Source organism: Carcharhinus amblyrhynchos, chromosome 12, assembly GCF_965287045.1.
Source record: "Carcharhinus amblyrhynchos chromosome 12, sCarAmb.v2.hapA, whole genome shotgun sequence".
NCBI lineage: Eukaryota > Metazoa > Chordata > Chondrichthyes > Carcharhiniformes > Carcharhinidae > Carcharhinus > Carcharhinus amblyrhynchos.
In genome coordinates this window covers 33,344,189-33,360,372 of record NC_137335.1, presented here as the reverse complement: position 1 = coordinate 33,360,372, position 16,184 = coordinate 33,344,189, and the positions used below count along the sequence as shown (strand labels likewise).

Below are 16,184 nucleotides of genomic sequence, written 5' to 3'. Positions count from 1 at the left end.
GAACCCCCAAACTTTTTCATCATGTCACTGACAAGTTTAAGCACTCTGACATGATTCACCTCCTAAATCCCCCAGTGAATGCCCTCCAAAGCCCCCCCTTATGTAGCATTATGTTTATTTTCCAGTATTTACATTCTTGTATTGTCAGAATGTGGTTGACACTACCAATATGATAATTTCTCTTACTGAATAAGAGTACTCAGCCTTCACTGCATAGGCTGCTCTGCTCGCTCAGCTGCTTTTCTGCCCAGCAATAGAAAAAGAAATCAAATTGGCCAGAATCCTGTCGAGTACTGGCTACTGATAACCTGATTCGTGAGCCTATCAGAAGCCAGTGCTCTGAGACAATGGTCTCTGGTTAATTTGATTTTTTGTTCTTTGATTTGTAATTATCATTCATGCACTTTTTTTTAAAAAGCCTGCCCTTTTCTCACTAACTGCCAGAACTATGGATTCCTGGAGGCCTCTCATGGAACGATGGAGTTCCACGGATCCCATTTTGGGAACCCATGGTATACAGAAAGGTCTGGCAGATTCATTAAGTAAATATTATTGTGAGGCAGTATTTAATGGGAGCAATTATTTTTGCATTAATTCTTGGACAATGTGGGTAATAGTATATGTATCCATTCATAGCAGCATTTGGAACTGGAAAATGCAGTTATGCCTGGCACACTCTCCCTATACTTGATGCCCTTCAGTGTAATTTTTAAAGCAGTTGATATTCAGTACTTGGCCCAGCATTAGAAAAATTTTAACATGTCTGCACTTCGTTGACCCTTGAATTAATTGCTGCCTTTCTTTTTAATGATACCTTGGGTTATTAAGGATATGGATATTGATGCTCCTGATGGTCAGGACCTTATTGAAGAGGAAATCTTTCAGCATGAAGAAAAGAAACCTTTAGTACGTTCAAGATCTCTGACACACTCAAGATCTCGTTCAAGGTGCAGTATTTATGACTCATGTTTGAGGCAGTTTATTTAGAATATTAATTAAAATATTTTTGTAGATAATCTGCAAATTATAAGGTATTAAATGTAATATCTGAAACCTTTGTTAATTTTTATGTAATTTTTGATTAGGTCACCGCGTAAGAAAAGGTCCAGGTCCCGATCAGGATCTCGGAAACGCAAGCATCGTAAACGTTCTCGTTCAAGGTCAAAAGAGAGAAAAAGGAAATCATCTCGATCTTACTCTAGTGAAAGACGTGCAAGGGAACGCGAAAAGGAACGCCAGAAAAAGGGTTTACCACCAATCAGGTCTAAAACACTTAGCGGTATGTAATTATGAAAAGATTCTTGTGTAGCAAAGGTTTGCTTTTTTATTCAATACAGGACAGAAAATGCTTATAATACAATTGGCAGCACATGTAGCACGTTGTTGTTGAGTGTTCTGCACAAGAGTTTTTTTTGAGATACTGAAATAAATTGTGTTTCCCCATTTATGTTTATAGTTCTCTGCACTTCCAGTCTTTCCCAATTCCATAAATCAGCCTACTGCAATAGTTCACATGATGCAGTAGACAATTGTTTGTATCAGATACCGTTGCATCAGTTAATCCATTATTTTAACAAATCTGTGCCTAACAATAAAATATGGCATTGCAGCCTCAGCATCGGGAACCTGGGATCGATTCCAGCTTTGGCTGACTATCTGTGTCAAGTTTGCATGTTCTCCCCATGTCTTTGTGGGTTCCCTCTGAGTGCCTTGGTTTCCTAAAGACGTACAGATTAGATGGCTAGGCCAAGCTATATTGCAGAATCAGTTATGAATGAAAGACTGAAATTCATCTAGTGCCATTTATGGCCGCAGCAAGTTCTAAAATGTTTTATAGCCAATTAATTATTTTGGAAGTGTAATCACTGTCATTGTTGTAATATTGGAAACTGAACAATCACTTTGCTCGTAGCAAATTCTCACAAAAGCAAACACAAGTTTGTGACCTTGACTGAAGGAAAATATTGACCAATGCACTGGAGAGAACTCTCCTCCTCTTCAAATTAGTGCCATGGGATTTTTCCGGTCCACCTGAAAGAGCAGGTGGGCTTCTGTTTAAATCTCATCTGCTAGGTGACAGCTCTCATAATGCATTATCTCATTACCACACTAAAGTGTCAGCCTTGATTTCTGTGGTCTAGTCCTGAAGCAGACTTGAACACACAACTTTCTGACTTGGAAAAGAGATGGAAACATGTTTGATGCAGAATTGACCATGAATCAAAATATGCTTTTTTTCACTGCCATATATGAATTAAGATGGCTTAAGGATTCTTTTCTGATGATGTAATATATTGATTATATGGTACAAAGATGTGTGGGTTTCGTGGATTAGCCATGGTAAATGTGTAGGGTTATGGGAATAGGATGGAAAAGTGGGCTTTTTCAGAGTGAGTGCAGACTCAATGGGCCAAGTGGCCTATTGCACTGCAGGGATTTTTTAAAAAGTTATTTTAAAACCCTCTTACATTTTTACAGAGTTAAAAAGAGGCAGGAATGCAAAGGTGTAAATATGATCATTCTTTGTAGTTTATTAAAATTATGTAAATTAACATCTATTGATTAAAACACCCTATCTACTGTAAATTGATGAACTAGTATATTGTATGAGAGAGATTGAGGATTCAAAATTGAAAGCTTTCCTGGTCTTAGCTTGCTACCTAAGGACAGTCAACTGTGATATGGCACTTGTATACCAATGTTGTTCAACATCTGATCAGTTAAATACTTGGCCAATCGTGAATCAAAACATGTTTAATTGCATTTCTAATTAGTATACAAAATAAGTAATTGAAATTATCATTGGGCATGCAATCATAGTACTTAGAACTTGAATGGCATTTGCACATCTATTTTTATTCATTTGTTGCTAAAATGGTGAGGTAGAAAGCAAGGGCCAGTGTGTTTTTGATCATTATGACGCTTTTACTTTCTTGATTCCTGAATGAAAGTAGATGTTAAGTAAATATGAGTGAAGCATGTTTCCCTGCATCGTTCTAGTGTATGTTGGATATTTTCTACAAAAATGTATGTGATTGAAATGTCGCTTATTAGCCAAAACATTGACACATTGAACAGATCTAAAACCTAAATGGACTGTTCAAATTCAGGATTTTTACCAGTACTTGCTATTGCATTGACTGGGCAGCAATTTCCTGAAGCAGAATCAGTTGTGAACGAAAGACTGAAATTCATCTAGTGCCATTTACGGCCGCAGCACGTTCTAAAATGTTTTACAGCCAATTAAGTATTTTGGAAGTGTAATCACTGTCATTGTTGTAATATTGGAAACTGAACAATCACTTTGCTCATAGCAAATTCTCACAAAAGCAAACAAGTTTGTGATCTTGACTGAAGGAAAATATTGACCAGTGCACTGGAGAGAACTCTCCTCCTCTTCAAATTAGTGCCATGGGATCTTTTCAATCCACCTGAGAGAGCAGGTGGGCTTCTGTTTAAATCTCATCTGCTAGGTGACAGCTCTCATAATGCAAAGTTCTCTCATTGCTACACTAAAGTGTCAGCCTTGATTTCTGTGGTCTAGTCTTGAAGCAGACTTGAACACACAATTTTCTGACTTGGAAAAGAGACTGAAACATGTTTGATGCAAAATTGACCATGAATCAAAATATGCTTTTTTTCACTGCCATATATGAATTAAGATGGCTTAAGGATTCTTTTCTCACCGTGGTAAAATGCCTACTGGATCATATGTGAGGTGCTCTCAAATATGCACCAGAGATGAAAAAATATAACACTACCTGAAATGTGGACAGGCTTAAGCTACTTGTTTAAGTTTATTTACAGTTGAAAGATAATGTAAAAACAGGCACCCTAATATCAGTTGGATAGAAAAGGTGGGAAATGGGAATGGAGTTCCTACAATTGGTATAGGACTGCTTTCCAACCCCAGTATGTAAAAAGTCCAAGGGAAGATTCAATATTGGAATCGATACATGGTAGCACATAGGTAGCAGAGGAACATATAAGAGAATATGAGGAGAGAAGTCAAAAGAACAGTTTGGAAGGCAAAGAGAGGCTATGAAACTAAGTTATCAAGGAACACAAAATAAATATTTTATAGGCATAAAAAATAAACAAAAGAACGCTGTGATAGAGGTTAATATCACCGGTAACAATAGAGAGCTGGCAGAAAGATTAAATAATTATTTCTCTTTGATATTTGCTGGGGAAGTAATACAGGTGGACGTGGCATTCAATTATGAGATGACTTTTAAGATAAAGTTTGGGGGTGAGGAGGGAATATATTGAATAAACAAACTCAGATGATAAAGCCCTTGTCCAGGTGGATTGTATCCTCACATTTTTTAAAAATCTAGGCAAGAAATAGTAGTGGCATTACTGCATGTATTTAAATTGTTAGACCAAAGGTCCAGTACTAGAAGACTGGCAAAAGTTAACATAATACCTGTATATGGGGACAAAACATGCCCTGGGGATTATAGGAAGTAGGTGTAATTTATCTGGATTTTTAAAAGGTTTATGATACATTGCCCCCAAAGCAGATTAATAAGGTGAAACCTTATAGAATTAGGGAACAAAGCAGAATGTTTCAAGACAGAAAGCCAAGAGTGGGAGTAGTTATTCGGAATGGCAGAAGCTAGAAAGTGGGGTTCTACAAGTATCAATACAGGGACCACTGCTATTCACAATTTACGTAAACAATTTGTACTTCAAAATCAAAAACACAACTTCTAAATTTATGGCTGACACCAAGTTGGGGAGGAGAGTCAATACTAGTAAGGAGTGCAACAAATTACAGAACATTATGTTGTGAAGAATAGGATAGTCACTTATTTGGAAGTTGTAACTCTGCATGAGGTAAAGGGACAAAGATCTGAGTGAAATTGCTCTAATCACCAAAGGTTGTGCCACAGACCTTTTATTTGAAAAGCAAGTACTAGGCTTAGTTACTAAAGGGCTAGAATTGAGAAGTTGGGAATTATGCTAAACCTGTTTTGAACTTTGCAGTTCTGGGTGGAAAAATATCAATAGCATACAAAGGCACTGGAGAGTGATGAGAATGCAAGGCTTGCTATCATAGGCCTATTGAGATTTTCCAGCATTTTCTGTTTGTTTCCGATTCCAGCATCCACAGTATTTTGCTTTAATATTATTTTGCTACTGCAGGAATTGGTTGAAATGAATAGTACGTTTGCATTTAAGGTATGAAGTTAGACAGGAGAAGGAGAATGAAATTGATAATTTGCATATGGAAAGATGGGAGGAAGCTGAAGTAGAACATAAATGCCAACAGGGATGGTTGAGCTGTTAGCCTGTTTCTGTGCCATATATCCTATGCAATCCTATGTAATATGACAGCAAGATGCTAAAATACCACTAGAACTAGGATTCAAGCACAATGTTTAATATTTCCTTTTCAGAGTTGCGTTGTAGTCTGGACATCAACAGTTCTAATTAACAGATATGTAGACTAGACCTTTTAAGTTTAGATTAAAGTTTAGTTTAACGTCTGTGGTAGGTAAAATGTTAGAATCCGTCATTAAGGAGGAAATTGCGAGGCATCTTGAAGGGAATTGCTTGATAGGGCAGACGCAACACGGTTTCATTAAAGGGAATTCGTGTCTGACAAATTTACTGGAGTTCTATGAGGATGTGTCTAGGGCAGTGGATAGAGGAGAGCCGGTGGATGTGGTTTTTCTGGATTTTCAGAAGGCGTTTGACAAGGTACCTCAAGAGGTTATTGCAGAAGGTCAGGGGACATGGAGTTGGGGGTAGGGTGTTAGCGTGGATAGGGGATTGGTTGTCAAATAGGAGGCAGAGAGTGGGGGTCAATGGGTGCTATTCGGATTGGCGGTTGGTGACTAGTGGGGTGCCCCAGGGGTCGGTGCTGGGGCCTCAGCTATTTACCATTTATATAGATGATCTGGAGGAGGGAACTGAGTGCAGGGTGTCGAAATTTGCTGATGACACCAAGATTGGGGGAAAGGCAAATTGTGCGGAGGGTGTGGAGAGTCTGCAGAAGGATCTAGATAGGCTGGGTGAATGGGCCAGGAAATGGCAAATGGAATTTAATGTTGGCAAGTGTGAGGTGGTCCATTTTGGTAGGAAGAATGGTAGGAAGGACTATTACTTACGTGGCGAAAAACTGCAGCAGGCGACGGTGCAGAGGGACCTCGGGGTCCTTGTGCATGAGTCGCAAAAACCCAGCTTGCAGGTGCAGCAGGTGGTCAGGAAGGCGAATGGGATGCTGGCCTTCATAGCGAGGGGGATTGAATATAACAGTAGGGAGGTCTTGCTGCAGCTGTATAGGGCATTGGTGAGGCCGCAGCTGGAGTACTGTGTGCAGTTTTGGGCGCCGCACCTGCGCAAGGATATTTTAGCCCTGGAGGGAGTGCAGAGGAGGTTTACTAGGCTGATACCGGAGTTGAGGGGATTGAGCTATGAGGAGAGGCTGAATAAACTGGGCTTGTACTCATTAGAGTTTAGAAGAATGAGGGGAGATCTCATTGAGACGTATAAGATGATGAATGGGATGGATAGGATAGAGGTGGAGAGACTCTTCCCGCTCAAAAAAGACAATAGGACTAGGGGGCACAGCCTCAAGATAAAGGGGAGGCGGTTTAGAACGGAGTTGAGGAGGAACTTCTTCACTCAAAGGGTGGTGAATCTCTGGAATTCTCTGCCCGTTGAAGTGGTGGAGGCTGCCTCGCTAAATATTTTTAAGAAGCGGGTTGATGGGTTCTTGATAAGAGAGGGGATTAAGGGTTATGGGGAGAGGGCGGGAAAGTGGAACTGAGCCACGACAGATCAGCCATGATCTTACTGAATGGCGGGGCAGGCTCGAAGGGCTAGATGGCCTACTCCTGCTCCTATTTCTTATGTTCTTATGTTCTTATTATCTGTGGCATGGTGGCACAGTAGTTAGCTCCACTGCCTCTCAACGCCAGGCATCCAGTTCAATTCCTGGCTTAGGTGACTGCAGACTCTGCACATTCCTGTGTCTGCATGGATTCCCTCCGGGTGCTCTGGTTCCTCTCTCAATCCAAAAGACACGCGTTGGCCATGCTAAATTCTCCCTCAGTGTACTCGAACAGGTGCCGGAGTGCGGTGACTAGGGGATTTTCACAGTAACTTCATTGCAGTGTTAATGTAGGCCTGTTTGTGTAAAGAAAGTAAATAAAAAACTAAATAATGTTTGTGGATTTAAGTCCTCCCATAATTTGTTTCTGTAACACTAGAACTGTAAATTAGCAACCGGAACTCTGATATTATGCCACAGGGCTTCTTTTGTGTGATATCTGTTGCATTTAAAGCATGAAAACATAACCTATCAAACCACCTAATAATCATCATCTTCTGGGACTGGTCTTCACATGTGATTATAATTAGAAATTATAATCCCATCTGCCCGATGTTCCATCTCCATCTGTCCATATATTTGAAATAAACCGTTTTAGCCATCAAAACAACTGCAACTTCAAACTGCAAGTGACATATCCCAGGGGTCACTACTGGGTACATAGTAACTCTGCTACCTATCTCCTAATTTTCACCAAGTCCTGTTCACCTATCCCTTCTGTACTGTGCTACAATCAGGTGAGATAGGGTTGAATGGCACCCTTGTTTTTGCCCTAATAATTTGATCACTGTGGATTTTTTAAAAAAACAATATAGCTTCCAATTCCATGAGTGTTTAACTGTTTACTGCTGAGACCATAAAAGACTTAATTAGTTATTGAAAATTAAAGAGGACAGTTTTAGTTATACTTAACCCAGTGTCAGTTAAATTGTAAAAAGATGCTCTGATCTACATACATGGATGCACAAATTCACATAGAGTCCAGTAAAATTGAAGGAGAATATCTGGAAGGTTGGTTACTTGGTAGCTTCAGGCTGAACTTGGTGTTCCTGCTGCTTTTTCTTTGCGGTTTTGCTGCTTTTGGCAACAAGGCAGTTTAAAGCTGTAGACAAACAATTTTTCTTCTGAAGCCAGTGCCTTGGTAAGTTCTTTTTAAAATATGTGCAATACCTGGATAAATAAAACCAGCAGACAGGATTCAAAACTTACACACCAGATAGAGAAAGGGGAAGAGACCCATTCAGTCTTGTTGCTTCAGAGTCTCAATTGCTTATTCTGTTCTGCAAGAAAAGCAGGTGCATAAACACACACAAAAGGGGTAGGCTTGTCATCTGACCTCTTCCCAATTGCCCCAGTCATGACTTGTGTTTTCCAGTTACCTTGTTTAGTTCATGACTGGGAATTCTTCTCTCAGTAAAAGTCACATTGTCCAATTGATTATGTCAAATATTTTGTCTCCACCCCGTTAACTACCCAGCTGGTAGCTGATTGAAGGAAATTGTTTACTGGCAGTGACAAGGTATTTGCTTTTTTTATGTAATTTGATGGGTTTTTTTTCTCTTCTGTGATCTCCTCTATTTACTCTGCATTTAACTTCCATTTATTTGACACCAATATTTTCTTTTTCCATCACCACGCTTTCAACTTTTTTTTGACATATCAGTACCCCCATCCACTGACAAGTTGTTCTGGGACCACTTCCTGTTTTCCCCCAATGTTCTCTCTAAAACCCCTGGGTGAGACTGTATGGCCTTATAGTCCCAATCCAGACATTGAATGTTTTGGTTTCAACATAAGCAGAATCCATTACCTGCATTCCTGAAAGATGAGAGAAATTTGATGATAATGAATCCATTACCTATGCTTCCACATCACATTGTCATCATTGGTGTTTGTGGGCACAGTGTCACCTGTAAACATCTCATGAGATCTATTGCTAAATCTTGCTTCTCAAGAGTTATTGAACCTTACTGAATATTCATTGCAGACAGCCGCTCCTTTGCTGCCATCGGTCCCTCCCTTGCACTTGATGTCCGCCTGACTCTTCCGGCCCAGCCACCCACTCCTTCGCCCATGTGCACTCTCACTCTGCTATTTTTTTCATTGCTCCGGTCCTCAGATTTCAGCTGAGCACAGTGACCTCTTCCCACTGCTTGTTGCTCCTCCAGTCGCAGACGATTTCTCTTCCATGTTTGCTGATGATAGCCTCACTGTTGTATCTGTCAATTCCACTTGTATTCATGCTTTCAACATTGGTTGGCAGAACAAATGGAAACATTTGATGGACTGGACTCTGGTCCACAGACCAAAGGGTGGTGAATGTCTGGAATTCTCTGCCCGTTGAAGTGGTGGAGGCTGCCTCGCTAAATATATTTAAGACGCTGGTTGATAGGTTTTTGGTAGGCAAGGGAATTAAGGGTTATGGGGAGAAAGCGCAAAAGTGGAACTGAGCCACTACAGATCAGCCATGATCTTATTGAATGGCGGGGCGGACTCGAGGGGCTAGATGGCCTACTCCGGCTCCTATTTTTTACATTCTTATGAATGTTTTTCAACCTTGTTCTAAAACAAATCAGTGAAAAATGCATGATATTGGATGGGGAATAATGATGCCAAATGCATTTTACTTTTGAATAAACAACATTATTTACCTAGTCTTTCTCTCTCATGGAATTAAAACCAAACATTTAAAAATTAAAGTTATTAGGCCAAGGCAAGAGTATTATGCAGCTTTGGACACTGTGTTTTGAAAGGATGTAAAAATCATTGCAAGCCTATAGCATAGATTTCCTAGGTGAATGCAAGTGAAAGCTTTCAAGTGCCAGTGATGGCTCATTAGTACTTCTCTTTTTATATATATTTGGCAGTTCAAATCTCACTCCAGAGACATGCATACAATTCAGTGCAGTGCTGAGCAAATAATAGTACTGCTGTACAGTTGGAAGTGCTGTCCCTCAGGTGAGACGTTAAGTTGAAACCCTAAAGGCCTCAAGTGATTGTAAAAGATCCCACTGCGTTGTTTTGAATAAAACAGGGAAGCTTTATTCTTTTGACCTGTGCAATATTTATCCTTCAACATTTCCAACATTAGTAAAATAGATGATCTGGTCATTATCACATTGCTGTTTGTAGAATCTTCGCGGCCACATTTTCTACACTATAACCATGACTGCACTTTGTACGTGCTCATTGGCTGTTAAGGCTTTATGACTTCATAGGGTCATAATGTGTAATACAAGTTTGTATTTTTATCAGGTCATGTTCCAGCTTATTGCATTGAAATTTGTATTTCAATTTCATGTCTGTTCCTATTATGGCAAGGAGTGAATGCTGTGGGTCAACAGTAGCTTTTTATGTACATTTGTCTTTTTTTAACTTTTCTCTCTTTATTTCACACTTGCACTTCAGTATGCAGCACCACACTATGGGTTGGTCAGGTTGACAAGAAGGCAACACAGCAAGATATAACAAATCTCTTTGAGGAATTCGGCCAGATTGAATCAATAAATGTGAGTATTGATTTTTATTTGTGGCAGTATATAAATATAAATAACATTTGACATTCTTGTGAGGAAAAATTGAGTATTTTTTAACAGAGTTCTCTTAAATGGCAGTGTAGGAACAATAAAATCATCATGCAGTCCATGCAATAAGTGTTCCATAGCACAGTGGTAATACTTTGGTATTACAGAGTCAGAAGATTTTGGGTTCAGACCAGGATCCCACAGCACGTGATTCAAGGTGACATCCCCAGACAGTATTGAGGGACTGCTGCAATGTCTTAGCAGGCATTTGTGCCAACCAGTGAAAAATAAGTTCTCACTGTGATTGACACTGGATGACTGACACTTAATGTCTGTTATAAAAATCAGTTTCTCATTCAGTAATTTTTCGCACACATTTTCTCTGCTGCTCCTTGTACTGGCTAGAACTTGAAGGTGAGATATTTATAAATAATTTACACATGCTAGAATGTATAATTTAGAATTGATTTCACGTTTAGTGATTCTTGGCATCTGGCTTGCACATCTTCAACAGAATGATATTCATGAAAATTTCTCACTACCAGGCCTCCTCGCAAGTTTCTTCTGTAGATTTCAGTAATTGCAGTTGTCCCAAAAAAGTAGGAATTGTATCAAATTTAATCAAATTGAGTTTCCATGGTTTTTCTGCTGCTTGGCTGAAAATGCAATTTCAAATCAATTTTAAGTTGATCTGGAAATAAAATGCAAGTGTCATGGATCTGATTTTAGTAATGACTGATAGAGCAATGAGTCAATAGGAACTGAGTAAACTTGATTAATGAAGATAGAATAAACAATGACTGAAACAAAATAATAAGAGTTTTAGAAATGTGTGCATGCAATGCTTTTTTTAAAAAAAAGCTCTTTGATCTCTGGGTTGTCACAGTATTATGCAAAATAATATATGTCCTGGACGTAAGAAATAGGCAAAACTATTCTGGAAATGCATGTATTCTTGAGTCCAAGCACTGAACACAAGTCAGTCAAAGTAAAGTAGGAAAATCCATTCTTTGGGCAACATTCAGATGCCTGTATTGCCTTGTGTAAATCATTGAATGGTACCACATGGAAGCCCCTAGTGGCTAAATCCCTAAAAGTCCTATCCCAATTAATCCCACACTGCTATATTTCCCCAAACACCTGCAAGTTATTCAATTTCGAATACTTATCCAACTCCCTTTTGAAATTTATTAAATCTGTTCCTAGCAGCCTTACGGACAATGCATTCTAGTTATCACAGCTCCAATTTAAAGGGGAAAAAAAACATATCTCTGGTTCTTTTGCCAATTACCTTAAATCTGAGTACACTGGTTACTGACTTTGTCACTGGAAATAGTTTCGCTCCTTATTTATTTGGTTAAAACACACCTATTAAATCTCCAGTTTTCTATACTCACAAGAACATCAACCCCAGCTTCTCTAAATATTCCATGTAATCCTAGTATCATTCTGGCAAACTTCTGTGTCCATCCTAAGGTCTAGACACCCTTTCAAAAATATTGCACCTAAAATTGGACACTTCTAAGCAGTGATTTGCAAATACTTATAGCTTCCTTTCCTTGTACTCTATGGCTCCTTTTATAAAAATAAAAGTTGTCATATGCTTTTCTAATAGCTTTCTCAACTTATCCTTCCACTTTAAGAATTTGAGTACATACAAACCCAGATCCACTGTTGCTGTATCCCCTTCAGAGTTGCAGCATTAATTTAAATTGCCTGACTTCCTTTTCCCTACTGTATTAAAATACATTACTTCTTACTTCTGTGCATTATATTTAATTTGCCATTTTTCTGCCCCTTCCATAGAATCCCTGCAGTGCAGAAGGAGGCCATTTGGCCCGTTGAGTATGCACCAACCACAGTCCCACCCAGGCCTTATCCTGTAACTCCACATAATTGCCCTGCTAGTCCCCTGACAATATGGGGCAAATTTACCATGGCCAATCCACTTAACCTGCACGTCTTTGGATTCTATATCCACCTTAAATCTGTTACCATTCTGCTCATTGTTTATTATATTCTTGAGTTTCTTGACAACTATAAAATATGAAATTATTCCTAGTACACCTACGCCAAGTTGCAATATATATAATAATCAGCACTTCATATTCTTTTTAGATGATACCCCCTCGAGGATGTGCATATGTTTGCATGGTTCATCGACAAGATGCTTTCCGTGCTCTTCAGAAACTAAGCACTGGATCCTTTAAAATGGGGTCCAAAATTATTAAGGTAAGTTTGAATTCTGAATGAACTGCAGCTAGTTCCATAAATGAAACTGACAAAAAAGGAAAGACTTCTATTTGTTTTTTGATAAGAGCAATTTACTTGTATAAAAAGTATTTTACTGAATCCCATATTTGAGACATTTTTTGGTTTTAATTTCTTTTTAAAATATGCTTTCTCCTATTCATCAGTTCTGCTGAAGGGTTACACCTGAAATATCATGATATGTTTTATTCCCTGAACAGATATTGACTGATCTATGTACTTCAAAAAAGGTCATTTGGTTTCTAGCACACGGCCCAATTTGCAGGTCATTCAGGATTTTGTGGCTCTGGATAAGGGTCCAGTTGTGTGGGCAGTTTTTTGCATTTATGATTTGGATTGTCTGTACATTCAAATAAGGGAAAATCACAGCGCAAAGCTTCACAGAATACTGAGGCAGGTACATGATTAAGAAAAGCGGTGCTGTGTCAGCTGAGCTGCAGTGTAGATCTGTTGCATGTGATTTTATTTCAGAACAAAATTGTGTTTTCTTCCTAGATGTAAGGTCACTACTGGGGAGAGATTTTATCTGGTTGAAGGACAGAGTTTATTTTAAGAGGGGAGGCTCATGCCAGAATGGATTCCCAGGGTGCACTCACCTGGCAAAACACTACTTCACTAGCAGCATATGTTTTGTTCTCAGTCAGCAGGTTCTGAATAATTGCATATTGTTCATTAACCTTATTCATCTCATTAAATAATGTTTTGTTTTGGAAATTTGGGAGAGAATTTGCGTTTTTGTATTTCATGGGATCCCAGCATCTCTGGCAACACCTGTACTTGTTGCTTATCACCACTTGCACTTGGCAAGGTCGTGGTGAGCTGTCTTCTTGAACCACTATAGCTCATCTGGTGTAGATCCACCCATAGTGCTATTAGGGTGGAAATTCCAGATATTGACCAGCGACAGTGAAGGAATGGCAATATAGATTGTAACATAAACATTGAACTAGTGCTTCAGAAGTTTGACATCTTTCTGGTCAAATGTCTCCAAAAAACCCAGGCACCATAACTAAGCCAACCCTTAAATCACATTATCTGCATAATTCTTAAAATAGCATAAGATCAATTGTTTGATTTGATTTATTATTGTCACATGTAATAGCATACAGTGAAAAGTATTGTTTCTTATGCGCTATGCAGACAGAGCATACCAATCATAGAGAAGGAAATGAGAGAGTGCAGAATGTAGTATTATAGCCATAGCTAGCTTGTAGAGAAAGATCAACTTAATGCAAGGTAGGTCCATTCAAAAGTCTGATGGCAGCAGGGAAGAAGCTGTTCTTGAATTGCCTCTCAGTGTTTTGAGATGCATAGGTTAGAGGGATTAGCGGGTAAATGTGTAGGGATATGGGGGTAGGGCCTGGATAGCATTGTGGTCAGTGCAGACTCGATGGGCCAGATGGCCTCTTTCTGCACTGTAGAGTTTCTGTGATTCTGTGAGTTGGTTGGTATACGACCTCAGACATTTGTATCTTTTTCACGACAAAGAAAGTAGAAGGGAGAATGTCCAGGGTGCATGGGATCCTTAATTATGCTGGCTGCTTTGCTGAGCAGCAGGTAGTGTAGACAGAGTCAGTGGATGGGAGACTGGTTTGCGTGATAGATTGGGCTACATTCACAACCTTTTGTAGTTTCTTGCAGTCTTGTCAAAGAAGAAATAAATCAGTGTTTATGATCCTGAACGAATATTTTATGTAGTCCAGAAATGTTTGGTAAAATAGTATTAAATGTACATATTTAACATAATTAAGGAAAGAAAGAAAGAGTACCAAAATGCAGAGGTGAACTTTGTACCTTATATTCTTCACTTGAATGTCTTGGCATTATTGTCTAATCTGGTTTATCTTCTCTTTTCCTTAGATTGCTTGGGCTTTAAACAAAGGCGTGAAACCAGAGTATAAGCAGTTCTGGGATGTGGACCTTGGAGTCACGTATATTCCTTGGGAAAAATTGAAATTAGATGATTTGGAAGGCTTTTCAGAGGGAGGCATGATCGACCAGGAAACTGTTAATAGTGGTATGGGGTCATCATTGTACCTTAATGGGTTATCATAGGTCTCTGATGCATGTTTTACTTTTCCTGCATTTTTTCATTTCAGAAGATTGTCTGTTCTTTGGGTTTTCAATTGTATCTAGAATCTTGTGTATAACCACTGTTGGTGGTTTCTTTTTCTGTTGAGTCAAGTCTGTTGAACTTCTGTATGGTGAATTTATAGACAACTTCCAAGACAAGTTTTGTCTCCAATCTAGGTAATTGTTTGGCCCATCTTTACAACACAAACCTCCTAACTTTAGCTTTTAGATGTGACCTGTTTTTGATACCAGGCTGGTTCAATTCCAACACCTGCAGCTCACCAGTTGAAAACTGGTTTGTGGCCATGACCAATATCTCACCTGTGAACTACTGCCCCAAAACTGGCCTACTCCAAGAAAAATGAGCAGAAGTAATCTAAACTTGGCAATGAGAAACAGAAGATACAAACGTAGAAACAAAATATTAATGCAGATGAAGAACAAATAAAACAAAATAACTTGAGAGAAAATAAGGAAGAATCACACAATTTTACAAAATGAAAGTAGTAGGCAGACAAACCCCTCCAACTCATCTTCAACAGTTCCCTGGAAGATCTCATATATAAAATAAATATTACAATCTTCATTATAAATTATAGTATAAAATGCAAAAATTGTGTTTTTATACATTCTATATACATTCACACATCAGCATTTATATTTAAAACCACATTCAAATAGTTTTCTCCTATTTGAATCCTCTTCTATAAGAATAGGTTGGAACATTATGTTGTCCTGCCCATCCAAACATTGGAACTAAATTTTTATCTAACTACAATGTCTTTAGCATTTGAGATGAAGAATTCAGTGTGTTTAAAATTTTATCAAAAGGAAAGCGGCACTGGAAATTGCTCAACTGCATAGTTCAAAGTGCATGACCATTAGGAGGAACATCCCAGATCTTTAATAGCTTCATTGTCAGAAACAGGTTGTTAATGGAGTTAGACAACTCAAGTTGATTCCGGGGATGAAGGGATTGACGTTTGAGGAGAGATTATACAGTTTGCTGGAGTTTTGAAGGATGAGAGGGGATCTAATCGAGGTATTTAAAGTTTTAAAAGAGATTTATTAAGTAAATGCAGACAAAATGTTTCCTCTTATGGGCAATCTAAAACAATAAATCTCAGGCACAGGCTGCAAGGCAATAGATTTAAAACTGAGATGAGGAAGAACTACTTTGAGAGGATGGTGAATTTGTGTGTCTCGCTGACCTTTGGCGCTGTGGAGTCTGAATCGTTGACTGGTTTCAAAAGGGAAATAGATTAACATATTTCTAATAAAAAAGGGAAAGAGGGATTTGGGGAACTGGAGGGGAGGTGGATTTGAGGCCAGGAAAAGATCAGCCATGATCTGATTGAATCACAGAACAGGCTCGAAGGGCTGAACTTGCCTACTTCTGCTCCTAATTCCTATGTTCCTAAATGTACTTAATAGCAGGATCCGTTGATCAAGTTAAGGGAACAATACTGTTA

The 16,184-nt window shown here is 38.8% G+C and overlaps 1 protein-coding gene across 2 annotated transcripts in view; it reads left to right on the top strand.

Annotated features, from left to right (window-relative positions):
* scaf8 (SR-related CTD-associated factor 8) overlaps positions 1 to 16,184 on the top strand; it is a 285,263-nt gene that overhangs the window by 140,419 nt on the left and 128,660 nt on the right. For both annotated transcript variants that reach the window (XR_013888261.1, XM_080200340.1), the window contains exons 11-15: positions 829 to 947; positions 1,086 to 1,279; positions 10,253 to 10,353; positions 12,487 to 12,600; positions 14,500 to 14,656. Coding sequence is in view for 1 of the 2 variants with exons in the window: in XM_080200340.1 (XP_080056466.1) it covers positions 829 to 947; positions 1,086 to 1,279; positions 10,253 to 10,353; positions 12,487 to 12,600; positions 14,500 to 14,656 (685 nt within the window). In the remaining variant the exon portion in view is untranslated. The remainder of the gene's footprint in view (positions 1 to 828; positions 948 to 1,085; positions 1,280 to 10,252; positions 10,354 to 12,486; positions 12,601 to 14,499; positions 14,657 to 16,184) is intronic.